Source organism: Phodopus roborovskii, unplaced genomic scaffold (genome assembly GCF_943737965.1).
Source record: "Phodopus roborovskii unplaced genomic scaffold, PHOROB, whole genome shotgun sequence".
Taxonomy (NCBI): domain Eukaryota; kingdom Metazoa; phylum Chordata; class Mammalia; order Rodentia; family Cricetidae; genus Phodopus; species Phodopus roborovskii.
The window spans coordinates 11,672,247-11,698,073 of record NW_026126516.1 but is presented as its reverse complement, the minus strand read 5'-3'; the positions used below and the strand labels follow the sequence as shown (position 1 = coordinate 11,698,073).

At 46.7% G+C, this 25,827-nt stretch overlaps 1 protein-coding gene across 1 annotated transcript in view; it reads left to right on the top strand.

Annotated features, from left to right (window-relative positions):
• The window catches only part of Ppp1r13b (protein phosphatase 1 regulatory subunit 13B), a 73,322-nt gene extending 47,546 nt beyond the window's left edge, over window positions 1-25,776 (top strand). The window contains exons 5-17 of the mRNA XM_051196665.1: window positions 5,705-5,806; window positions 7,710-7,884; window positions 9,002-9,198; window positions 12,964-13,104; window positions 13,984-14,164; window positions 17,569-17,735; window positions 17,979-18,477; window positions 19,386-20,152; window positions 20,773-20,910; window positions 20,979-21,112; window positions 22,628-22,794; window positions 23,770-23,969; window positions 24,775-25,776. Coding sequence (XP_051052622.1) covers window positions 5,705-5,806; window positions 7,710-7,884; window positions 9,002-9,198; window positions 12,964-13,104; window positions 13,984-14,164; window positions 17,569-17,735; window positions 17,979-18,477; window positions 19,386-20,152; window positions 20,773-20,910; window positions 20,979-21,112; window positions 22,628-22,794; window positions 23,770-23,969; window positions 24,775-24,816 — 2,910 coding nt within the window. The 3' untranslated portion in view covers window positions 24,817-25,776. The remainder of the gene's footprint in view (window positions 1-5,704; window positions 5,807-7,709; window positions 7,885-9,001; window positions 9,199-12,963; window positions 13,105-13,983; window positions 14,165-17,568; window positions 17,736-17,978; window positions 18,478-19,385; window positions 20,153-20,772; window positions 20,911-20,978; window positions 21,113-22,627; window positions 22,795-23,769; window positions 23,970-24,774) is intronic.
• The last annotated feature ends 51 nt before the right edge of the window (window positions 25,777-25,827 follow it).

Here is a 25,827-nt window from a genome sequence, read left to right as displayed (position 1 = left end):
TGTGAATGGTTACAGCAGCTGCTAGAGAGCCATGTCCAAGGCAGGCAAAGCCTGAAGGCAGATGCTAGTTCTGGTGTTCTTTAGTTGCTCAGGGCTCTGCCTTCTGTTGATTGCTCTCTTTGTTCGGTAAAGCTTTTGAGAATGACAGAACACACATACACATAAAATAAGTTAGTACAATTTAAATGTTTTATCTAGCATTTAAATGGTTACCATGAGTATAGCTCAGGGTGTCCTGTCAGCCTTGCTCTTGGAAGCAGTCAAGCAGTCACTCACCTTGGTACTTTGCTTATGGTTCTCTTTAGAATCAACATGTACTGGGATTTTTAAGGTCTCTCTGTAGCTCTGGCTGACCAGAATTCACTATGTAGCCCTGGGTGGCTTGAGACTCAGATCTGCCTGCTGGGATTAAAGGTGCATGTTACCATGCCTGGATTGTGCACGCTCTCTGTCTCTCCCTCTCCCTCTCCTTTTCCCTCTCTCTGTTTATTTATTTTATGTATATGAGTGCTTTGTATGCAAGCATGTCTGTGTGCCTGGTACCCATGGAGGCCAGAAGAGGGCATCAGATTCTCTGGAGTTACGGGCAGTTGTGAGCCACCATATGGGTGTTGGGAACTGAATCCAGGTCTTCCACAAGAACAAGTGCTTCCACTTCTGAGCTATCTCTCCAGACCCTTGTTTATTTCTTTGCTATTATGAGCTACCCATACAGAAAAATGTATAAAATGTGCAGTTTAAAAAGTTACTCAGAATTTTGTTGTTGTTGTTTCGAGACAGGGTTTCTCTGTATTGCTTTGCAGGCTGTCCTAGAATTCTCTGTGTAGACCAGGTTGTCCTCGAACTCACAGAGATCCACCTGCCTCTGCCTCCCAAGTGCTGGGGTTAAAGGCATGTGGCACCTCCACCTGGCTTTTTTGTTTTTTTGTTTTGTTTTGTTTTGTTTTAGTTACTCAGAATTTTCTCTTGGAAGAAATTTTATGAAGGACACCAACCCACCCTGTCAGACAATAGTAGGACTTCAATAACCATGTGATTTTTTTAAAAAAAGATTTATTTATTTACTTATTATGTGTATGTGTATAGTAGTGTTCTGCCTGCATGTATGCATGCCAGAAGATCTCATTATAGAAGATTGTGAGCCACCATGTGGTTGCTGGGAATTGAACTCAGGACCTCTGGAAGAGCAGCCACTGCTCTTCACCTCTGAGCCATCTCTCCAGCCTCCCATGTGATTTTCTATGTGGCTTTTAAAATGTCATGTATGCCTCTAGTTGAGTTTAAAGTGAAATATTAAAAGTGATGTGCTACAAAAAAAAAGTTACTCAGAGACTCTTGGGATTGGCAGTCAGGGTTAGAATTTCTTGCTTTATTCTTTTCAAACCAATCCTATGTTGTTTGTTTTAGTTTTACAAACAAACACTAAAGCAAAATGTTTGCTGAAGGTAAATTTCAAACTTCAGATTTTACATGTTGTTTTTAGAGACAGAAATATAAACAAATCATAGCCCTGTAAAAAGACAAAAACAAACCAAAAAACCAGCAAATGTAGAGCAAGGCACCAAAATAGGGTGTGGTTCAGTCAGCTGCATCAAAAACATAATCAGACCACCAGAGGGAGCAGCAGAGGCTCCTGCAGAGATGTGAGAAGCAGAGTTAGAAGCCAAGGGCGGGTGCACCAAATGTGAGGACAGCTAGAGCTCTGCGTGCTGAAAGCTTACATTCAGTCTCTTTTTGAGACAGCTTTCTGTTAGTCTGGGGGTCTTGATTGGGTTAGTCTTGTTTGCCAGTTAAAGATAAAAACGCAGGAAAACCCCCAAATGCCACAGGGTTATGGCAGGGGCAACAGCAGGTCTCAGACACAGCAGGAGCTGATGAAGAAGGCTGTTACTAGTGTGAGGAAATACAAACACAGCAAGGCACACAGGGAAAAAGGAAGCAGACAGGGACTTGGGAAGCTGAAGCCCAGTCTCCTTGAGGTCTGGGGGTCTCTGAGGGAGGTCTTCCTTCCTCAACTTAGGGTGGTCAGTTTGAACCAAGACTGGGAGGCTGGTAGATCCACAGCTTTGGGGTAGAGATGTCCTAGTCTGACCTCAGACTTGTAGGACCAGACAACAAGTAGAGCCCACAGGAAGTTTACTATTTTTATTCTCTAAGCCTGGCCCCTTTATCTGCCTATTACGGAATCTGTCTCAACTCCTAGTCCCTCAGTATAGTTAATAGGTTTCTGTAAGGAGCAGTGTGCACATACAGTTGGCACACCAAATGCCATGCAGTACAAGCTCCTATACTTGCCAGAGAGGAAAGCAGGGCTTCAGAGGATGGTGCCTAGTGGATATGAGATGCCGGGGACTCCTTTAGAGTAGCTTTGGAATGACATTCCTTTCTACCCTGGTAATTTCATCTTGTGAGTAGATTGCTGTCAATGTGAACTTACTAGAAAAGAAAACCTCTTTAGGATTGCAGATGTCTGTCTCTCCCTCTCTCCCTCTCTCTTTATGGGGCCTGTTAATGTAGTAAGATGACACTTTGGGGACCTGTATAAGTTACTTTTCTGTTGCCTTGGAAGAATGCCCTGGCTAAAAGCAGCTTACTAGGAGAACAAATTTCCTTTAGGGAAGACATGGTGGCAGGAGCAGGGGGCTGACGGGTCAGACCTCATCTACACACGGGAAGCGGGATCAAGCTAAAACCTCCACACCTGTACAGTACTTCCTTCCAGCAAGGTCCTGCCTCCTGAGGGTTTCACAACACGCCAAGCAGCACCACAGCCTGGGAGCCAAGTGTTCAAAAGCATAGGAACCTGTGGGGACATTCCTCATTCCAGGCACTACAGGACAATGGGGCTTGTGGAGGCTGGAGTGGAGCTGAGGTCACCAGGGTCAGCAAAAGTGTGCTGCTGGTTTACTTCTAGTGCATTAATACCCTAGAGCAGCTCACACACATGATGGACACTAAAGCCAGAGTGCCTTTTAGAAAGGTCTTCCCACGCCTCTTTTCTCCTTGGTGCTAGGCACCAAATCCCTGGCTTTGTGCATGCAAAACAAGCATTCTACCAACTGAGCTATTCCCCAGCCCCAGAAACAGGCTCTTGATCTAACTCTCCCTCCCACTCTCTATCTTTTTGGGGGGAGGGGTGTTCAAGACAGGGTTTCTCTGTATGGTCCTGACTGTCCTGGAACTCGATCTGTAGACCAGGTTGGTCCAACTCACAGAGATCCAGCTTCTGTCTATCTTTAAAAAAAAAAAAAAAAAACAAAAAACCTAAGGCCTCACTATATAGCCTTAGGTGGCTTGGAACTCTATGTGGCCTCTCACTGAGATCCATCTGCCTCTGCCTGTAGAGTGCTGGGATTAAAGGTGTGAGCCTCCACACCAAGTTTAGAAACAATGTTAATAGCCCAAGCTATACTTGAATGATTCTGATCTTCCTGTCTTGGCTTCCCAAGCATGCACACCATCATGTTTGACATGCCAACACTTTTTTCCCAATTTTTTTTTTTGTTTGTTTTGTTTTGAGAAAAGATCTCACAGTGTAGCCCTGACTAGCCTGAAAATCATTGTGTAGACTAAGCTAGCCTTAATACACACACACACACACACACACACACACACACACACACACACACCCCTAAACTTCAGCACCTCCCAAGTGCTGAAGTTAAAGGTGTGAGCCACCATGTCTGGCTTTGCCCTTTCTTGTCTTTCCATTGACTCACTTCCTATTTTCAACCAGTCTCCCTTTACTTTGATGTTTGTTTTGATGACCCTGTGAGTTTAATTAGGTCTGCTCACATGATCACTAATGAGCTAATTCAGGAGCATGGGCAATTTACCAGTGGCTCCTGCCTCAGCCATCATTATCTGTCAGCAACTCTTTAGGAAGGTATGAAGCCTGGTGAACCCTTCAGTCCATAACAGGGTGCTGGCAGGCCTAACTGTATGCAGTTCTCCTGTAAGTAATCACAGCTGCTATGAGGCCAAGTCAGTGGCTCACACACTCTTCCCAATCCTCCAGCCTTACATCCTTTACTCTTCTTCCAGGGTGTTCCCTGAGCCTTGAGAGGGCTGATAACCATATTGCATTATGGCCAAGCATTCGGTTGTTGCTATTCTCAGCATTGGGCCAGCTTCAAGTCTGCAGTTACCATTTACCACTGTAAAACGAAGCTTCTCCAGCTGAAACAGATAGCAGCACTGATCTCTGGGCAGTGTGACGGTCACAGCATGCGCATTTAGAAAGACAGCGGTCACAGCTTACCTCCCAGGGCCTATGACCTCTAGACATGGACTTTTGACCAAGTTTAAAATACCAAACATGAACTCCCTGCACAGAGCAGGCCCCAACTTCTGTCAAAATGCAGTTGGTACTTTCTGCCAAACCTGAGGCCCTATATTCAGTGGCTGAAATCTACACGATGAACGGAGGGATCTTTCCTCTCCTTTCATCCTCTGTGTATTAAGTAATTAACTAATTAATGCAAAATATCTAACTTCTAAATGAGGCCAGATAAGAATGTTGAACAAGTCTTGATTTGTGTTTTCCTGGAGTTTAGAGTATGCTCTGGTAACCCTAGGAGTTGAGGAAGAGGCAGAGCTGCTAGAGTACTCGTGACTGGAGAGATGTATGGCAGTTAAGACCATTCCAGCACCCACAAGTGGCTCACAGCTGTCTGTAATTCTTGCCTCTGTGAGCACCAGGTATGACTGGGATGCACAGACATACATGCAGGCAAAGCACCCACAGACATGGAATTAAATTCAAAAGTTAGAAGGATAATTGTAGGAGCGTAAAGGTGCCAGGACTTAAAGGGACCCTCAGTGTGTGTGTAAAGGCGGTAGGAAGTGTGTAGTGGGTATGAGGGTGCCATTACAGTGCAGCCTTCCTGTTTGAACTGAAGGGTTCAGAGGAAGGCAGGCCCATTAGGGTGGGACTCTGAAGCTATTATGAGCTACCTCCTTTAGCTCGTTCCTTATCTTCCCTGTGGCTTCTCCAGAGGCCTCCCATGCCCAGCAAAAGGCATGGAGCACACCTGACAATACCTCATGCACATCGGGGCTCAGTGAGCCATGTTCTGTGTGAATGGTTGGAAGCTCAGGCTGTACGCTGCTGCTGCTGCTTGCTTTCTCACCTGTGAGGTGTGGTGCCCTGGCACCTGCCTGTCCGGCGGTGGTTCCGAGGCCAGATACCACACTCTAGGTCTTTATATGCTCAAGCCAAATGCGGCGTTCTCTGATGCGTAATAGGTGGGTTTTAATGAACGGAGGGTTTTAATGAACATTTGACTTGAGATTCTACGTGTTTCTCCTCACAGCAGATGACAGCGCTTTCTTGCTTGTCACCTGCATATAAACTTTCTTGGCTGTTTGTCCTTAAACATTAGGCAGCCCATTTGGTTAAATACACCTGTTAAATCCTATTGAAAACAGAATTTCAGTTATGCACGTCTACAAATGGTCGCAAATGTTGAGTTCTTTACTAAATATACTATCCGATATTTATGCTTTAGAAAAATTATACCTGTTACTTACCTTTAATAAAAGTGATCATCAGATAGAAGTTCTTGTGAAGAAAGAGCTAATTTTTGCTCTCCTAACTCCTAGGGAACCTTTATGAAATTGAGCTTCATATGAAGTCTGACACTAGAGAAAGGTAGTATCCAGAGGAAAGTGCAGACCAATGAGGGCTTTTTGTTCTCTATAGGTTGGAAATCCACGCGTTGAACTCACCCTCTCAGAACTTCAAGATATGGCAGCCAGGCAACAGCAGCAAATTGAAAATCAGCAGCAAATGTTGGTTGCCAAGGTACAGTCATAAGAAACATCATTCATAACGTGTATTTTTCAACTGCCCTTTCAGATTGAGGTTCCCTTCGTGGGTGGTGAGATGGGCTGTGCTAGGAAAGTGCCGAGCAGTGGTTATGTTGCATTCTGTAATGGTATCAAAGCAAGAACCTTTGGTCCTTGGTACACATGCCCATCACAGAGTAGGAAATGGCTGGTCCTGACCAAACGGCAGACGGATGTGAAAGGAGAAGGTGCTGTTTCTTCCAGGTTCGCTAGGTGTGAGCTTGGCTGTGTACTGGTTTACTACTCTAGAGAAGACTGGACCCTGGAAGAGTGATGACCAGTCAACAAATACTACTCCACACTGAGTGTGTTAGGGCTGTTATGGTGTGGGGCATGGTTAGGACATTGGTAAACCTCCGTAAGGGGGGTTTGGGAATTTTTCTAAATTATGATTTAGTTATGCTTGATAATCAACTAGAAAAGATCAGGGCCAATACCCATCCCTTAATGGGTTGTTCATGGTGTGAAATGTCTTAAAGTGTTCTGGATCTACTTTAAAGAGAGCCTCTTAACATTCTAGTGTGGATTATTGTCCCCTTTTGTGATTTTCTTTTACTGTGTATGTTACGTGTATATGTGTGGGTGACGTGTGTGCCGTTGCACAGGTGTGAGGCAGAGGACAAGTTCTTGGAGTTGGTTCTCTCCTTCCACCATGTGGGTCCCAGAAGATGAGCTCAGGTTCAGGCTTGGTGGCAAGTGCCTTCACCCACCTGGCCAGCCTGATTGTCCTCTCTGTGGAGAGAGCTACGTAGTCACAAGTCCTATATTTTTCATTTGCTGTGTGTAGTTCACTGTTCTGACTGCTTATATGTAAAAGAGAATTCACTGGACTTGTCTAGAAAAATTGTCTCATTAGGCCAACATGATGGCTCACCCTGACGCCTGAGTTCCATTCCTGGGACTCACATGGTAGAAGAAATGAGCAATTCCTTCCTGCAGGTTGTCCTGTGACCTTCGCACGCGCATCACAGTGCACACATGTACCCACCCATCCACTTATACTCACATATTAAAAACTAAGTTGTCTCAAAGCTCGTTGTGCCTCAAGGATAAACAGTATTGTAGAACTGGAGAGACGACTCAGCAGGAAGAACATTGCTGCTTTTCCAGAGGACCTAAGTTCTGTTCCCTGCATACATACCAGGCAGCTCACAAGCGCCTGTCACTCTGCCTCCAGGGGATCTGATACCCTCTGTGGCCTGTTGCCCCCCCCCCACACACACACACACTGTAATGAAAAAACTTTGTAGATACTTTCGACACTATAAATCACAAGTTAATACCCAACCTGAAATACTTGAGCATGAGTTTTTGTACCTTACTATGCCTGTGGGATCATGCAGAGGCCTCTTGTCATTTTGGTGCACTTTATGCACACAGATGGATCACAAATGCTTACTGTTGGTTTACCTTTACAGTACGCTTTCACATGAGTAGGAGAAACACTGTTGAAGAGTGCTTTGTGTCTTTCATTTTAGGATTGTCCTATTGCAAAATGTTTCCCCATTTAAAGACACTAATCATGAAGAAAGCAGAGTCCTTTGATGGCTTAGTATGAGTTACAGATTAGAGGTCCATTTCGTGGTCACTCACTGTCCTTCTTCCTAGTAGAACCCTGCTCTAGGAGCCCTGTGCAGACAGCAGGGGGCAAGGCTAGCAAGACCTGCCGTGATGGCACACAGGCAAACGCTGGCACGCTTCTTGCTGTGAGACTTCGGCAGAGGCCCGGCATGAGCTGAGTGTGCAGATCAGCGCATGCCGTCAACTCTGCCTAAAGAATCTCCAAGCTCATGATGTGGTATATAAAGGTAATCAAACATTTCCATTTGCATAGTTTAGATGTTTTTGTTCTTTGTTAGGAACAGCGTTTACACTTTCTAAAGCAGCAGGAGCGTCGCCAGCAGCAGTCTGTCTCTGAAAACGAAAAGCTTCAGAAACTGAAAGAGCGAGTTGAAGCCCAGGAAAACAAGCTGAAAAAGATCCGTGCCATGAGAGGACAAGTTGACTACAGCAAAATTATGAACGGCAATCTGTGTACGTACCTTCAACCCATGCACCCACACACCCAGGCTGTCTGGCCATGGCAGTTTGCGTGTCCTAACACTTTACTCTCAGCTGCAGTAAAGAGGATGGAGTTCATTGGGTTAACTGACTTTTTAAAAATTGTATAAGTTCTCTGCAAAAACCAAAAACAACAACAACAACAAAAACTTGTGAAGTCTTAATAAGATTGTGTCCTAGAATGGTATTGTTTGAAATTAATTAATTTCCTGTTTTTTTAAATATAAATTTAATTGTGCATTTTATAGGACACAATAATTTGAAGAATGTGTATAATGTGTATTGATTAATCAGGAGGTTCACATTTCTGTCTTCTTGAATGTAAAAAACATTTTGATAAGTCTATGGTGATTTTTTGCATATTTATGACTTGCAGTCTGTTTCAGAGTAGTTCTAGCCCTTTCTGTTATGGTGGTGGCATCAGCCCTTTGGATAGGTGTCTGGCTGATCCAGGGGCTGTAGTTAGTAGTCTGCTTTTGTTTAACTATTTACATTTTATGCATGCATTAAGATGACCATACAGCCAGGCACGGTGGCACAGAGCCTTGAGAGGCAGAGGTGAAAGGACAAGGCCTCACCCCAGCCAGTGGTGCATCGGGTGCTTCTGTGTGGGCTCTGGGGTTTGTTTTCTTTGTGGTTGGTTTTTTTGTCAGTTTAGCAAATGCCTATTTAATGTCATAATGATGGGTAATACTTTCACAACAAAGGTTTTATCTTGCTCTCTGAGATTCTGAAGTACCTTGGCCAAACTAGCTTTTCTATTAGTTCCCTAAAGAATATTAATTAACTAGTGCAAGCATAATTATTGACTCTGTGAATAGTCATGGATTTTGAAATCTGTTGGTGTGTTTTGGAGGCTGGGTAAACTAGAACACTTGCCTGGCAAATGAGAGTGAGACTTGGGGTTTCTCCAACCATAGCTCTTACAAGAAAAAAAATCTGTTTTGGGTTATGCATACACTATATTTTTTTTATATTTATACATGCACTTCATTCCAAAGCTGGTAATAAATAATACCAGAATTGTATATAGAAATGAAGACAGAGTATGTCCCTTAAATGACCATTTTTCCTTTTTTGTTAATTACAGCTGCTGAGATAGAAAGATTCAGTGCCATGTTCCAGGAAAAGAAGCAGGAAGTTCAGACTGCAATCTTACGAGTTGATCAGCTTAGTCAGCAACTAGAAGATTTAAAGAAAGGAAAACTGAATGGGTTCCAGTCATACAATGGCAAGTTGACAGGACCAGCAGCGGTGGAGTTAAAACGGCTATACCAAGAGCTACAGGTAATTGTCTGAGCCTGGGGCCTCGGCCTTACTTAGAGGGACAAAACATTCAGATTTCAGTCTTCAACATTTCCATTTCTCTGGCTTGGAGAGATGGCTCAGAGCTCTTGAGCAGCAGACCCGAATTCAGTTAGCAGCACCACATGGCCGCTCACAGACATCTGTAACCCCACTTCCAGAGATCTGATGGCCTCTTCTGTCCTGCAGTTACTGTACATACACGATGCACATACATACATGACAACAAAACACTCATATACATAAAATAAGATACATACAGAAACCTAAACACATTTCCACTCCTCAGAAGGTTTTGTGGTTTTTTTTTTTTTTTTTTTTTTTTTTAAGCACTTGCTACAACAGGGTATGGGATCATTTAATGAGGGCATTGCACTACAGACAGGATCACTGAGCCAATTGTGTATGATTTTAAAGGGTATTTTTTGTGAGATATGTTGTGAAGCTATTTTGGTGAGGTAGCTTTTTGGTCTACAGTTAAGTATTTAAGTGTGTTTTGCCTCCTGTTTGGTTTACATACACAAATAGGAATGTGTGAGTATGCAAGTAGGGTGCTAGTATTATGGGCTTCTGAAGAGTTTACCAAGATAATTGCCTAATCTTCCACATGGGATACATTCTAATGGTGTCTAGTCTCTCCTGTTCCATTTCTATTTTAAATATCAGTTATAGGGAATGGTGAAATTGCTCAGTGAATAAGAGCACTTGCTATTCTTCCAGAAGAGTATTTTGGTTCCCAGTACCCAGGTACACCAGGTGACTCACAACGGTCTATAGTTCCAGCTCCAAGGATCCAACACCCCCTCTTCTGGCTTTGGCAGCATAAACTTGCACAGACACACACATAAACAAACAATAATAAAATAAGTGCCAGTTGTAGCCCAGTAAAATGAGTGCTGTGTTTTGAATTTAGGGCTGTCTTTGTGATCTTCCTGTCACTCACATAGTTAAAGTTCCTCATTCAAAAGTCTGGGGTTTGCCTCCTGGATTCAGAGAGTTGCTGCAGGGACTACCTCCCCAGGGTTCTAGGCTTGGCCTTATAGAGCACTGCTGACCCTTGTCCTGCGTGTGCTTTGAAGAGGGTGAATAGTTGAGGATGTTTGTCTTGTCTTTAGTCTATAAGCACTCTGTTGAGCATGAACTCAAGACTAACCTGTGTACAAAGCAAGATCCTATTTCACAAAACAAGCCAGGTGGTGGTGGCTTTAATTCAGCACTCTGGAGGCAGAGGCAGGTGGATCTTTGTGAGTTTGAGTCCAGCCTGATCTACAGAGCTAGTTCTAGTGCAGGCTCCAAAGCTACAGAGAAACCCTGTCTTGAAAAACAACCCTGGGGATGTTGGTCAGTTCTTGCCCGCCATTATGTACAAAGTCCTGGATTTAATTTCCTGCACCAAAACTCAAACAAAAGCTGCTTGTGTGCTGGTTTCCCTGTGCTGGACCTGCTTCTACCCCATTCACTCTTCCCTCCCTCCCTCCCTCCCTTCTTCCTTTCATCTCCCTGGAATTGAGCTTTTGACCTCTTCCTTCCTTCCTTTCTTCCAGTTTGTTTTTTATTTTTGTTTGTTTTTGTTCTTGAGACGGGGTTCCCTGGCTGTCCTGAAATTCACTCTGTAGACCAGACTGGCCTGGAACTCAGATCCTCTTGCTTCTTCTTCTTTAGTGTAAGGACTAGAGGGGTACACCACCACACCCAACTAAAAATTTGACCTTTTAACTCATATAAATACATTTTTTAACTTTAGAAATTGTTCCACTTTATTAAAATAAAGGGCAAATATTCTATCCATAAATTCTGTTTTCCAAAACAATTTGGGGGGGTTCATCTTGTTGCTGAGATAACACATTAATATTAAAAAGCAAAGAGTCTTCTGCTTCTAGGTCACTGCCAGGTTGTGGGGAGCTTGCTCTGCCGGAAATTAAAACTTAGAATCGAGTATTCTCCAAAGCAGAAATAACACATTGTGATTTCAAGCAACTCTATTTTCTAACATGCACAGCTGCCTGTCAGAACAACTGAGCTAAGTCAGAACAGCCCAGCAAGAAACAGAAAAGAAGTCAGGAGATCTGAGGTTGTCATATAAACTATTAGTTCCTTGCTGTCCTCCTTACTCTACTGTAGTTGGTGATTTTACTCTTTTGGGGCCTGCCACCCAGTTCCCAAATAAACACACACGGAGACTTTCTCTTACGTTTGAGTGCCCGACCTTAGCTTGGCTGTTTCTAGCCAGCTTTTCTAACTTAAATTGCCTCTGGGCTTTTACCTTTATTATCCTATGTCTCCGTGGCGGGCTGGGTGGCTGGCCAATGGTGCCTTCCTCGCCTCCTTTTCTCGATCCTCCTCTTCTCCTACCTGTCCTCTCTGCCAGCTCCCTCCCAGTTCTGTCTCTGTCTAGATACTGGCTGTTCAGCTCTGTATTAGACCAATCGGGTGTTTTAGACAGGCACAGTAATACAGCTTCACAGAGTTAAACAAATGCAACCTAAAAGAATGCAACAAATGTTCTACAGCACAAATGAATGTAACACATTTTAAAATAATATTCCACAGCATTCTATAACCTTAATAAAGGGTCTGTGTTACTGCAACAAGTATATCACTAGCCATGAATTTCGGAATTAGTTACTATGTATTTCTAACATAGGGCCATTGTAGAAATGGCCTGGCCATCACATGTCCACAGTTTACTTTCATGATCTGCATAAGCACGCCTGTTAGTGAAGACATGACACTGAGATGCACCCTAATGTCCAGGATCTGGTGTTTGGCAGACAGCAATGGAAGAGAGAGAAGTATTGTAGTCATTTTTATTTGAGTGGTCTTTATTATAACAAAATCAGTTCAAAGTACTGATGTACATTCAAATGTACATTCAAAAATGGCTACAGACATTTGTTTATAGAAATTGGGTTTCCTGTGCCCCAAGTGGGCCTTAAACTTGGTATGCTTTTAGCCAAGACTAGCTTCAAATTCCAGATCTTCCAGATCTCCTTGCTCCCACGCCTCAAGTAGTAGGGTTGTAGGCATAAGCTACCTTCCCTAGCTTCTTTATTATCAGTCTAACTTGGTGTTTCTGTTTGATCTCAGAAACTCTTCATGCATCAGCAATTTTGTCACCTGACTCTTTTGGTAGTTCACACATGTATTTCTAAGTTTTTGAAAAGTAAATGAGTTGTCTGTTTTTTTTATTTGGACAGTATCTCTCTGTGTAGCCCTTGCTGGTTTGGAACTCTGAGATGCACCTTCCTCTGCTTCCTGAGTGCTGGGATTAAAGATGTGTGCCACCACACACAGCTACTGTGAGATCTTAACCAGCTGCTTTTTATTTGTATTTTATGTACACTGGTGTTTTGCCTGCATATATGTCTGTGTGAGTTTGTCTGATCTGTTGAAACAGATGTTACAGACACTTGTAAGCTGTCATGTGGGTGCTGGGAATTGAACCTGGGTCCTAAGAGCCAGTGCTCTTAACTGCTGAGCTATCTGTCCAGCTCTCCGGCTGCTTTTTAGAGTGCCTTAGTCCACTTTGTGGGGATTAACACTTTCTAACGGTGTTGTCGTTTGGATTTATGGAGTCTAAACCCTTGCCAGCTGTGTAGATGACCATCGTGCCATGGCAGAGCAGACAGCCCTGAAGACACATAATGCTTCTTGATTCATGTGTGGGACTCATGTGGGACCCTGCCTACTAGACACCTGACAGGGTGTAACTAATGCAGCTGTTAAGTGATGGTCTCTACTTTGCAGATTCGTAACCAGCTTAACCAGGAACAGAATTCTAAGCTCCAGCAGCAGAAGGAGCTCTTGAATAAGCGCAACATGGAGGTGGCCATGATGGATAAGCGGATCAGCGAGCTGCGTGAACGCCTGTATGGCAAGAAAATCCAGGCATGTGAGAGAGTGGGCAGCTGTGAGCTAAACTACTACTAGTGTTTCATCTAAAAGTTGCCAGTTGTTGCTGCACCTCTGGTACATACTGAATCCCAGTACTTAGGATGTGGAGGCAGAAGAGTTGTAAATTAGGGGCCAGCCGGGACTACATAGGGGGATTGTGTCTCAACAACAAAAATCTTGAACAAAATGCCATAGTTATATTTTCAAAAATGCTTGCTTTTCTAAATTTCACAGATGGAAAACACCCTGAACAAAACTGAAACAGTGCAGGAATATCCCCAGGAAAATGGCAGTCTCTCCCTCATTCTCCACAGCTGGCGATAGCTAGTGCAGAGTCTTTCACCTAATCCAGACACAAAGGGGTAGAAAAGGGTAGGATCCCATGGAAACGGGAGTACGTTAGTTGGTCTGCACCTTGCCTGAGATCACCATCGTTAGTATCTAACACTGTACCATGGTCCAGAGTCTGCCTGCCCTTCCCCACCCCCCTAGTCCTGATGCCTCCCAGTGTGAGTGGGAACCAGACGACACCTCGTGTCTGAATGGACGCCCCATCCAACCCCTCTACACCATCGGCACCTGGGGCGGGTGTCTTCCCTGCGCTGGCTTCCCGTGCACATGCTTAGACAGTTTGGTGACAGAGGTGCCCTCTTGCCAGCCTCAGTCGCTACGAATGATGCTCGGGAACTGCCTTCAATAATGTGTTGAAGGATAGCTTCACGTGATGTTTGTCTCTCAAGATTAACAATACAGAGGCCGTGACGGATGAGATTCTGTGTGCTTACTTATGTAGAGTAGCTAGAGAGTTCTGACAGCCTCTCATTGAACTTAGGATTTCAGAGAATCTTGACCCTGCTCTTACCCTCACTGCAGCTGAACCGTGTGAACGGCACATCGTCGCCGCAGTCACCCCTGAGCACATCTGGTCGGGTTGCTGCTGTGGGTCCTTACATCCAGGTCCCCAGCGCTGGGGGATTTCCTCTTCCTGGGGACCCTGTAAAGCCCCAGTCTCTAAGCATTGCCTCAAGTGCTGCCCACGGAAGATCCAAATCTGGTAAGTCGGTCACCCCGGTCCTCTCCAGGGAGGCGTGGGGAGAGAGTGGTGTGGAGGTGGCCGGCAACCCCTGCCCCACTCCAGGTCTCTGGGCTCTATAAAAACAGTGGCCCTCAAACAAGAACAAATTACCTTTACTGATCTGGAGGTCTCCACTGTGCATTTCAAACCACAAATAATAAATCAGCAGGGTGCATGTAGCACAGGCTTCTTTACCCCTAGGAGGCGAGGCAGGGGCTGCCTTCCTGTAGGCAGCCCTATAGCTGCTCCATCTGCAACAGTCAGAGAGCCCACAGCCTTGGGTTGGGTATGGGTGTGGCTCAAAGCCATGGATTGACTCTCCATGGAGCATGAGGTCAGGGCCAGGAGAGGAAAGGAAAAAACCCCACAGACCCTTTCTTTGGTGTTTGCAGTTGCTCGTTGTGATGATCAGGCCTCCAGCACTGTGCTCTGAGTGCACACACTGCATGGCGGCGTTCAGACAGGCATAGGGCTCTTATGTGAAGACATGATTGCTTTTAAACCAATAGATGTGTGCTGACATGCTGTGGCTAGAGCACTCGGGAGGCAGAGGTGAGAAGATGGCTGCAAGTTCAAGGCCAGCCTAGGCTACACAAGGAGACCCTTTCTAAAAATTCAGGGTTGTGGTTAAGAGTACTGGCTGCTCTTTCAGATGTCCTAAGTTCAATTCCCAGCAACCACATGGTGGCTCACACCCATCAGTAATGAGATCTGGTGCCGCCTTCTGGCCTGCAGGCATACATGCAGGCAGAACACTGTATACATAATAAGTAAGTAAATCCTTAAAAATAAAATCAGGGTTTCCTTACAGTAAGACTTGCAAGGACTAGGGTTGGCTTGTATTCACAGGATCAAGAATCTGTATTGCATAGTAAATGTGGATATTAAATTTGTGAAAATATTGTCCTGATTAAAGCCCAAGCTTTGAGTCCCCTCTCCCCCCCAGAATTAGTAACCAGTTTCTGGTAGCCTTTTGTGCTGCTTGCTTGCCTTTTTTGGGGGGTGGGGTGGGGGATTATGTTTGAGACAGGGTCTCACTGTGTGGCCTTGGCTGGCCTGGAATGCACTATGTTGAAGAGGCTGGCCTTGAGCTCACAGACATACTCCTGTCTCTACTTTGCTGGGGAAAAGTCATGCATCACCACACCAGGTATTTTTGCTTTCTGTAGCTTGGCATCTCCTATGCACAGCTACATCTGCCATTCTGGCTCCTTCTGACACTAGCCAAGGGGGCTTGCTTCCCCCTCCTTCATGGGACAGAACCCACTCAGACCTCTTCATGACCAGGTCTTAGCAGTCTGATGGGTTCTGTGCTTGGCTTGACTCCCTCACTGCATCATCCATTGGTCCCCTACCCATGGTGTGTGTGTTTCAGTGGCAAAAGAGCTCTGTCCTTCTCTGTCCCACTCCTACTTAAGTGCCGTGTAGCCTCATAAGGTTACCAGACGATGTCTTTAACCTCATTCTTTCCATTGTAGCTGAAAGCAGCTTGCACAGGTTTCCTGTGTGAAGCCAAGCTGGGATCAGGGTCTCAGCTGTGGAGCTAGGATGAGAATTCTCCTTAGGGGACTCTGATCCCTGGTTTGCGATCCTGGTTCTGTGTTACACAGATGGCTTCAGTAGATGTAGAGCGATCAGCAGATGGACAGTATCAGACCTGGACGTCGGGCCTGAGTGCAGCTCCTCACAGCACTTTGCAAGCCTGCTTGTAAACTGTATGTCACTGATAGCCTTATCGGGGCATTTCTGATATAGAACACAGACTGAATCAATAATCAGTTGTTTTTTCCAAACTGACAAAGGACTGTTAATCCCCCCTCCCCCTGCACTTAGAAGCAATGGTGTGCTGCTAATAAATACACTCGCCCCTTCTAATCCAGTTATGGAGTTGGGGGAGGAGCCCATACATGGTCATCCACAGTCAAGGTCGGTCACCAGGTGACAGATGCTGGCATAGAGAGGGTTATTATGGATGTGTGACGGGAGAATTAAGATGAACTGCTGGGCATAGTGGCATACACTAGGAGGCTGAAGCAGAAGAAATTAAAGTTCTAGGCCAGGCTGGGCCACATAATGAAGCCCTATCTCAGAAAAAACGAAGGAGATTTTCTGACTTGCTTCTGAGACTGACTTCTCATCATAATTGGAGGCTTTGCAATACAAAATACTAAGTGGCTACCTGTGATATCTACCTTATCTGGAAGAAAAACTTTGTTTCTTGGTCCTGTCGTGGCTGTGGGATTTGAGGCTACTGGGCAGCCATATGTAATCCCATGACCCTGAGAGCAGAAAACCTCATCTCAGCCACTTACTCACACCATGGGCCTCCAGCTGGCCTTGCCCTTCTAGCACGCTGAGTTTTCACCTGTGTGCCTCTGGTGAGTTTCAAATAGCCCTACTCCAGTCACCCACCACAAGGCAGCGAAAGCTCACCCACTTGTCAGAAAGAGGGTGATTGTGTTAGGGCCAGAATGTCTCACCAGTGCTAGGCTAGCCCTGCCTTGGAGCCCTGAGACTGACTTAGCACTGTAGTCCCTGAATGGCACAAACCAGCTGGAGAGTGGAACTATAGAGCATGCCCTGCAGGCCCTGCAGAACGTGGAGCAGCTTACACTTAGGACTTGAAGCAGCTGGGACAGATGAAACTCTTTGCTGCTGCTCAGTTATCCCCCGCCCCTGTCTAATTCCTGCCCATGCCTAGCTGCTGTGGGATTAGAAGCTGGCAGCCAAATCATCCACACCTGTGCCTGTCAAAAAGCATCAGAGGCCTAAGTCAGGGCGTACAGCTGACTCAAGTTTCAGGCCACTTGTGTGCACCTTCTCAGTTTGGAAAATGCTCTATATTAAACATCTCTTCTGAATTTCCTGGGAGCTTGGGTTGATGATGCGCTTCCTAATCGTTGCAACAAAATGTTAGCTGCTCCCGCTGCTGCCCAATCAGAAAGAACTTGGACTGGCCTCTTGTGGCCAGATTGTTTTAGAGGGGGAAAGAATTCCTCACATTAAAGGAGAAATTTTATTCTAATAATGGAAATCATACAAATCAAATCTATTATGAAGCCAAATGATAAGTCTTTTCATGTTGCTGTATGTGATTGTGTAGAAGCAGGGCTTGGTAGGGTAGGTAAGTGCTGCTGTGTTCTGTGCTGTGGATGTTGGAGGTGACCTGTATCCCAGTGTGAGGCAGCCCTGGGGACCACAGTGGCCAGATGACTGCCAAGATCACTGCTTGCACTTATGCAAAGATCTGTGAGCTTTTGAGCAAATTAATAAGCATGCAGGTGTTGGTTGGTGGTTTGAGTAATGGAAGTCCCAGTGCTGTATTTGTTCCTGACTCAATTCATTTTATCATCCTTTCCCTTAAATTCTATGCTCTTTTCAAGCTAATGATGGAAACTGGCCGACATTAAAGCAGAATTCTGCTTCAGCCAAGTCAACTCAGATGGCTGGTGGAGACTGGAAGGACTCAGCCATGGAGGGGGCCCTAAAGCAAGGTGCCATCTCAAGCCAGCCTTTGCCCTTGTCAGCACTGGGAGCTACAGAAAAGCTGGTAGGTCATCTGGCTTCACTCTGCCCCAGTGAGTTTCTATGCTGTTCTGATCTTCAGCTCAAGGGTGTGAGGTAGCATGAAGACAAGTCCTACACAGCCTGTGCATGCTCAAGTGCAGACCAGTGGTGAGCCTGATGGTGTCTTTGGCCTTCTGGAGGCTTATAGCCCTACTGTGTGCTGTTGTGAATGGAAATGTGCTAAACTTCCAAAGAGTAACTGTGTATTTTCTTCCTGTTAACTCAGGGCATCGAGATTGGCAAAGGGCCACCTCCCACCCCTGGGGTAGGCAAGCCACTGCCCCCAAGTTATGGAACATATCCAAGTCCTGTGCCCCTGGGCCCAGGGTCAACAAGCTCCCTGGAGAGGAGGAAAGAAGGCAGCTTGCCCAGACCTGGTGCAGGCCCAAGTCGGCAGAAACCCGCCCCACCACCCCCAGCAGGCAGCGCTCCCCAACCTGGCTCCTCACAGCAGATTCAACAGAGAATCTCAGTGCCACCAAGTCCCACATACCCACCAGCGGGGCCACCTGCCTTTCCAACTGGAGATGGAAAACCTGAGCTTCCACTGACCGTGGCCATTAGGCCTTTTCTGGCTGATAAGGGGTCAAGGCCACAGTCTCCCAGGAAGGGACCTCAGACAGTAAATTCAAGTTCCATATACTCCATGTACCTCCAGCAAGCCACACCACCTAAGAATTACCAGCCACCAGCGCATGGCGCCTTAAATAAGTCAGTTAAAGCAGGTAAGTTGACTGTATATTCTCTGAAATGAAGGAAGTTATCCCTTAAATAAGATCCATGTCCTTGCATGGTACTTAGGATAAAACAATTCTTACATAAAGTATAGGATGTCAGTTAGGAATGGAAATAATTGCAGGCAAATTCACTCTGATTTCCTACCTGGTATCCATGTCACTTAGTAGTAAATCTGGATGGATAAGACTTATGGAATTTCATTTTTTTCCTGCTTCAGGGTAACTTGTGCCATTAGTTATCCCGTGTTTGGGGGTGAACCTGTTGGTCATCAGTAAGTCAGCATCCTGAGCGTGGGCAGGACAGCCTGGAGTGGGTGACTGAGCAGGGACCTTCCAGGAGGGCAAGTAGGAATACAGCACAGCTGTGCATACCTCATGGAGGTCAGAGAGTTTCCCCTCCTAGCTGGGGGGTTCTATGGGCCGAGTCAGGGCTGCAGCATCCAAACTTGTAGTTTAATGCCTGGGTGTATCTAGCCATCACCTGCCAAAGACCTCCCAAGTAGTGTGATCTGTGGGCACCGTTCTGGCCATGGGAGAAGCTTTTGAGCCATAGGTCAGATGTGTCCTGCTTCAAAGAGCTAGGTATATTCATGTTGCCTGAATCTGTCCCAGGCTCAGATGCAGATTTAGTGGATTTGGTGTTTTTCCCTTGGCGGGAAAACAAAGCACACTTATTGGAGTGGGGAAACTCAGGCCGGTAACCTTTTCTTTTGAAAAAGCCTCGTCTTGGAACCAAATATAAAACACAGTGTAAAGGAGGGAGTGGAGGATCTTGGAAAAGGGTTGTTGAGGATTCAAAAATCAGAAGCCACCAGCAATAGTAGCTTCTGTGTCATCAAGTCAGTGCCTGTCACTCAGCCAGGATGAAATTGTTCTGTCCTCTGCTTCTCCTCCAGTGTATGGTAAGCCGGTCCTCCCGTCAGGATCAGCATCTCCGTCACCCTTGCCATTTCTCCATGGGTCCCTGGGCCCAGGCGCTACACAGGCCCCGCCTCCTTCAGAGTGCACTGAGAAAGAGCCAGAACAGGAAGGTCCCCCTGTACCTGGAGAAGGCAGCACTGTGGAAACCCTGCCACGGCCACTGAGTCCCACCAAACTCACACCCATTGTGCACTCACCACTTCGTTACCAGAGTGATGCGGACCTGGAGGCTCTCCGCAGGAAGCTGGCCAATGCACCCCGGCCCCTGAAGAAGCGCAGCTCTATCACAGAGCCGGAGGGCCCTGGAGGACCCAACATCCAAAAGTTGCTGTATCAACGCTTTAACACCCTGGCTGGTGGCATGGAGGGTACCCCTTTCTACCAGCCCAGCCCTTCACAGGACTTTGTGGGCACCTTGGCAGATGTGGACAATGGAAATACCAATGCCAATGGCAACTTAGATGAGGCTCTCCCTCCTCGGCCCACAGCCCCAGTTCCTGATGAGCTTGCCCCATCCTCAGATGCCAACGATAATGAGTTACCCTCCCCAGAGCCAGAGGAGCTCATTTGCCCCCAAACGGCTCATCAAACTGCTGAGCCTGCTGAGGACAACAACAACAATGTGGCCACAGTACCTTGCACAGAGCACATCCCAAGTCCTGTGGCTGAGGCTCCTTCAGAAGAGGGACAAGTCCCTCCAGTACCACTCTCCCCCGCCACCCACCCTCCGGCAACATCTGCGGTGGGTACCCTTTGTAGACCAAAGCCAGGCAGGCCCTTGCATGCAGGGTTAACTTGGGGACAGGATAGTCAGATGATCACACACCAATAGTCCCTGCTAAACTCGTTGGCATTGACACCTGAATGACAGACACAGGAAGAGAAACAGTGAGCCTCCATGAGGTCAATATTGACAGCGCAGAGAGGGTTTGGGGTCATCTCGGGGAATCTGCATATACTTTTTTTTTTTTTTTCCACTCAAGACTCTGTTTCAAGACAAAGTTTCTCTGTGTAACTGCCCTGGCTGTCCTGTAACTCTCACTCTGTAGACCAGGCTGGCCTTAAAGTCAACAGAGATCCTCCTGCCTCTGCCTCCCCAGTGCTGGGATCACAGGTGTGCACCATCACTGCCCAGCCCACACAAAGCTTTCTTAATGGGACCAGTAGAGATGAACTCACGCCCTCCTACTAATCTTCCTAGAACTAACAGCCTCAGCTAGCCATCCTCTTTACAGATGCTGGCCAGGCCCTTGTAGGGCAGTCACCAGGGTTGCCTTAGTTCGTCCATCCTCACAGCAATGTCTTGGATTGGTCCTTGCCTTGGGTGTGTCACCAGACACTGAAATGCTTCCTTCCCTACAGAGCAAACGAACCAACCTGAAAAAGCCTAACTCTGAACGGACAGGGCATGGGCTGAGAGTGCGCTTCAATCCCCTGGCACTGCTTCTAGATGCTTCCTTGGAAGGCGAGTTTGATCTGGTGCAGAGGATCATCTATGAGGTGAGCCACGATTTCATACATGCTGTTGAGAGTTTGAAGGGCTGAGTTTCACGTACTCTGTGTCCTAGGTGGAAGACCCTAGCAAACCCAACGATGAAGGCATCACCCCCCTACACAATGCTGTCTGTGCTGGCCACCATCACATCGTGAAGTTTCTGCTGGACTTTGGTGTCAATGTAAATGCTGCTGACAGTGATGGATGGTGAGAGCCCATGGCGGGTGGGGAGTGGAGCCGGGAGGTGGTGGCACACATCTTTAATCCCAGCACTCTGGAGGGATCTCTGAGTTTGAGGCCAGCCTGGTCTAGAGTGAGTTTCAGACAGCCAGAGCTACACAGAAACAGTCTCAAAAGACAAAAAAAAAAAAGGAAGTTGAGAATCATAAGAGGAAGAATACCCTTCATTCATGCCCCGCGTTTCGTTGTCATCAGCGTTTTGCAGTTTCTGCCCCTTTCTCTCCTGCTGGACACCGCTGTTTGTTCTCCGTAACCCTTACTAGCACTGTACTTACTTGCTCTTCCTGTTTGCAGACGTTCTATAGAAATTTCCATGAAAAATAACCTCAGAATTCCCGTCAGTATTTAGATTTAGGTGTTTGTGAATATTTCCATTTGTCTTCAGGATTATTGGTCTGCTATATGATTATTTTGAACTGCCAGACAGCTCTTACCTATTTTTTTTCAAGTTGTGGTAAGACAGTCAGGAGGATTCAGGGCAGGGAGATTGCTCAGTGGGTAACGTGTCTGCTGTGAAGGGAGGCAATCCCTAGTACCAATGTAAAATCTGGTGTAGTGGTACACGCCTGTAATCCATATCTGGGGCATGATGGACTTGCTGGACAGTCAGTCTTACCAGAACAGTTCCAAGTTCAATTAGAGACTATTTAAAAACAGGTAGATAATTAATGAAGACGACACCCCAACATCATCCTTCAGGCTCTACCTGCACCTACACAGGGAGTATACACATCATCTCAGCCAGTTGTAAATACATATTGCCTTAAGTGTGTCATGTTGATACTGCTCTGCAATGTACACCTACTATTATATAGGCCATTTCTTGATCCGAATCAATCCTGTCACCCTTTTCCAAAGATTTACACACAGTCTAAGTAATTAATCAAGACTTTAAAAACTAGAAACTTGGAAAGTGGATATGGCATCTCACACCTTTAATCCCAGCACCTGGGAAACAAAGGCAGGTGGATCTCTGAGTTCAAGGCCAGCCTGAACTCAGCGTGAGTTCCAGGACAGCCAGGACTATTACACAGAGAAACCCTATCTCAAAAAACAAAAGACATGTAGAAACTTGGGACTTCAGAGATGCCTTGGTGGTTAAGAACATTGTATGCTCTTTCAAAGGATGCAGGGTTACTTCCCAGCACCTGCATGACAGCTCAGAGCCATCCATACTACAGTCCCAGGAGATCACCTGATACTGCTTCTGGCCCCTTGCATGCACATGATGCATATAAACACACACAGGCAGAACACCCATACATCAAGATTAACCACCAAATACCTCAATAAACACACACAGGCAGAACACCCATACATCAAGATTAACAACAAATACCTCAATTACCAGAACACCTAGATACTTGCACAAAGGTAAGGTACTTTCATCAAAATTCTTGAAGGCCTGTGTCACACGGGCCATAGCCCAGGGTGGTGCACCCGTTCGACACAGACTATACATGTTTCCCGATCTGGTTCTAGGACACCGCTGCACTGTGCTGCGTCTTGCAACAGTGTCCACCTCTGCAAGCAGCTGGTGGAGAGTGGAGCCGCTATCTTTGCCTCCACCATCAGTGACATTGAGACTGCTGCAGACAAGTGTGAAGAGATGGAAGAGGGTTACATCCAGTGTTCTCAGTTTCTATATGGTATGTCAGTGCTTCCCCTGCCGACTCAGTGAGCAGCCCCGGCTTAAGTGCTCAGTGCCCATACACTCACCCCAAACATCTGAAAATCCTGTTTGTACAAACCTACAGCCCTAGCACTTCACAGACAAGCAGCAGGCCAGCCTGGCCTACATAGTGAGACTCTGCCTTAAACGAAAATTACATTAGGAGGATTCTGTTCTGGTTGCTGAAGAGTAAGAGCGCCCTAGACTCAGTGAGTATGGTAGTGGCCCAGCACTCAGGAGGCAGAGGCAGGTGGGTCTCTGAGTTCAAGGCCAGCCTGAACTACAAAGTGAGTTCCAGGACAGCCAGGGTTTTTTGTTTGGTTGGTTTTTGTTGTTGTTTTTGTGGGGTGGGGGTGCCCCGGGGTCCCAGGACTGGGAGCTGCTGAGCCAGGCTGCACTGGTCTACACACACAATCTTGCTGCTGGGCCCCTGAGGTGGGACTGCTCCACCTTGGGGCCTTCTACATACTTCAAGCACCTAGCAGTGAGGGGCATGTCCTAACCACGTTGCCAGTGTCAGAAGTGCAGGAGCTCAACCGTGTCCTCTGCTAAGCAGGTACAAGTCACTGGTTCCACATACAACTTTGAGAAGTTTCTGTGTGTGGCCTGGTGGTACAAAGGATCACAGCCAAACTACAGTTGATATCAAACTCCCCCAACAAAGTTCTTGAGCATTAATGAAGCTGAGCAGGCCCAAGGGCCCTGGCAAACCCAGCCCATGTGAGGAAGAGGCTCTGCTAAGGGAAAAAGGTTTCTCAGCAATGACAGCACAGGACTGAAATTAGACCCCGTGTGATAATCTGCTTACAACACCCAGGGTGCAAGCCACCACGTGCAGCTGGTTTGTTGCTACTCAACACAGTCACAGCTCCCTCTCTACGACTGCCCAAGCTCACCTCTACCTCTGTTGGTCACCCTCTGCTAAAACATGACTATCTTTTTTTGGTCCCAGGGGTACAAGAGAAGCTGGGAGTGATGAACAAAGGCACTGTGTATGCTCTGTGGGACTATGAGGCCCAGAACAACGATGAGCTGTCCTTCCATGAAGGGGACGCCATCACCATCCTGAGGCGCAAAGATGAAAATGAGACTGAGTGGTGGTGGGCTCGTCTTGGGGACCGGGAGGGCTATGTGCCCAAAAACTTGCTGGGGGTAAGCACTCGTGCACTCAGAGCTAGATACTGGAAGTCAGCTGGCTCGAGCCTGCACAAAAGTCACAAAGACATTCTGAGCATAGGTTTCTCAGCATGGATAGAGCGCTATTGTCCAAGCCCTAGCAGTCTGCTGCGCATATGGGCAAGCCCCCAACTCCCTAGAGTCAGGGCATATAGAGGCTAGAGAGCATCGGGTCGCCTCACTGCTTTGCTCATGGTGAACCTGGGCAAGGACTAAGCCCTGACGAGCTGGGTGTAGTAGCACACACTGTCACCCCAGTGCTTGGTCATTTTTGAACCATTTGTTGTTTGTTTTGTAACCCCTTTCCTCTCCTGAGCTGACAACTGAACCCAGGGCCTGAGCACGTGCTCTGCTGAGCTGAATCCCAACCTCTGTAGTCCTAGCACTTGGGAGGCTGAGGTAGGAGGTTGAAAAGTTAGCTGCTGGCCTGTAGAGTGCAGCAGTGTGGGTTGTCAGCTAGGCTGATGCACAATGGCGTCTGCCTGTCCGTTAACAGAAAGGTTACCTCTTAAGTGCCATCATAAGCCTGGCAGGTGCTTCTTGTTCACTTGGCAAACCTTCCCAGGTGCCAAGGCACGAACCAAGCACTGGTGTTTACACCACGGAGCTTACATTGTCAGGGACCTAGCAGGAAGAAACAGGTTTTCAGGTGTGATAAAAAGGACAGCTGAGGCTAGGTCTGAGCAAGCATGTTTTGGGGAGATTGCTGAGGTGACAGGGGAGGGACATGGAGGCCTTCTCAGGCATCTTTTTGCCCTAACTCTTGTGTGTTGCTTCTCAGTTGTATCCACGGATCAAGCCCCGGCAGCGAACCCTTGCCTGAACTTCTCCTGGAGTAGTACACACACAGTGTCATTAGCTCCCAGGAGCTACTGGAGAGGTTCCAGCTGCCCCGGGAAAACCGAAGCTAGGACAGTCTCATGGTGCTCACTTTAGCAGACAGTATCCACAATGTGAACCCCAGCTTCCAGGTGAGGCCCTTCTCCAGTGCGTACTTTGACCTTCAGAGGACTGCATTTTTGCTAATTACTGTAAATCCAAATAAATACCCAGCTTCCAAGGCACCCACCCACCCCTGTTGCCAGTGAGAAGTCCTGAAACTATGAACCCTGCCAGTTGCCAATGAAGATAAAGCTCTGACTGACTTGGCCGGAAGGTCCCTTCCCATGTGTGACGTCTCTGATCAGCAGAAGTAAGCGGCTGCAAGTTGGCGCTGGCTGCAGCCCTACCGTCCTTGGAAAGTCTCAGAACCATTCTTCCTCACATTCCCGCTCACAACATTTTCTTTCACTACCAAAGGAGCCTGTTTGGAAACTGTCCTGTTTAATTAACATGACAACCTCATGCTGTGGTGGGACTTGCATGCCTCAGCACACAGGGTCATCTGATTCCTACAGCTTTTAGTGTCATCTTTAGCCCCTTTGTGGCCGGAGTTCATTCTGTCGTGAGTACAGTTAGCCACAGGAGTCTGGGCAAGGCCCAGGGCAGGAAAGCCACCAGGCAGACTGGGATGTATTGCAAGTGAGTCAAGCTCTTTTTATACACCAAGATTATTTTTCAGCTAGGCCATTGAAAACTACCAGAATTGTATTGGAAATTTTTCTTCCTTGTTGAAAAACAAGCCCTGAGGCTTGTGAGGCTTGTGCATAACTACATGTGAATCCGTGTATAGGCTTTGGGGCAGTGCTGTACTCAGCTGCCCATTAGTGACTGTACAGGGTGGCGCTGAGCTGTGACCACTGACTCTGTGTGACATGCACAATAAACTGTTGTCTCACACCTACCTGGCTGTGAGTCTTGTGTTCTGGACGCAGGATAGATGCACAAAGTGATG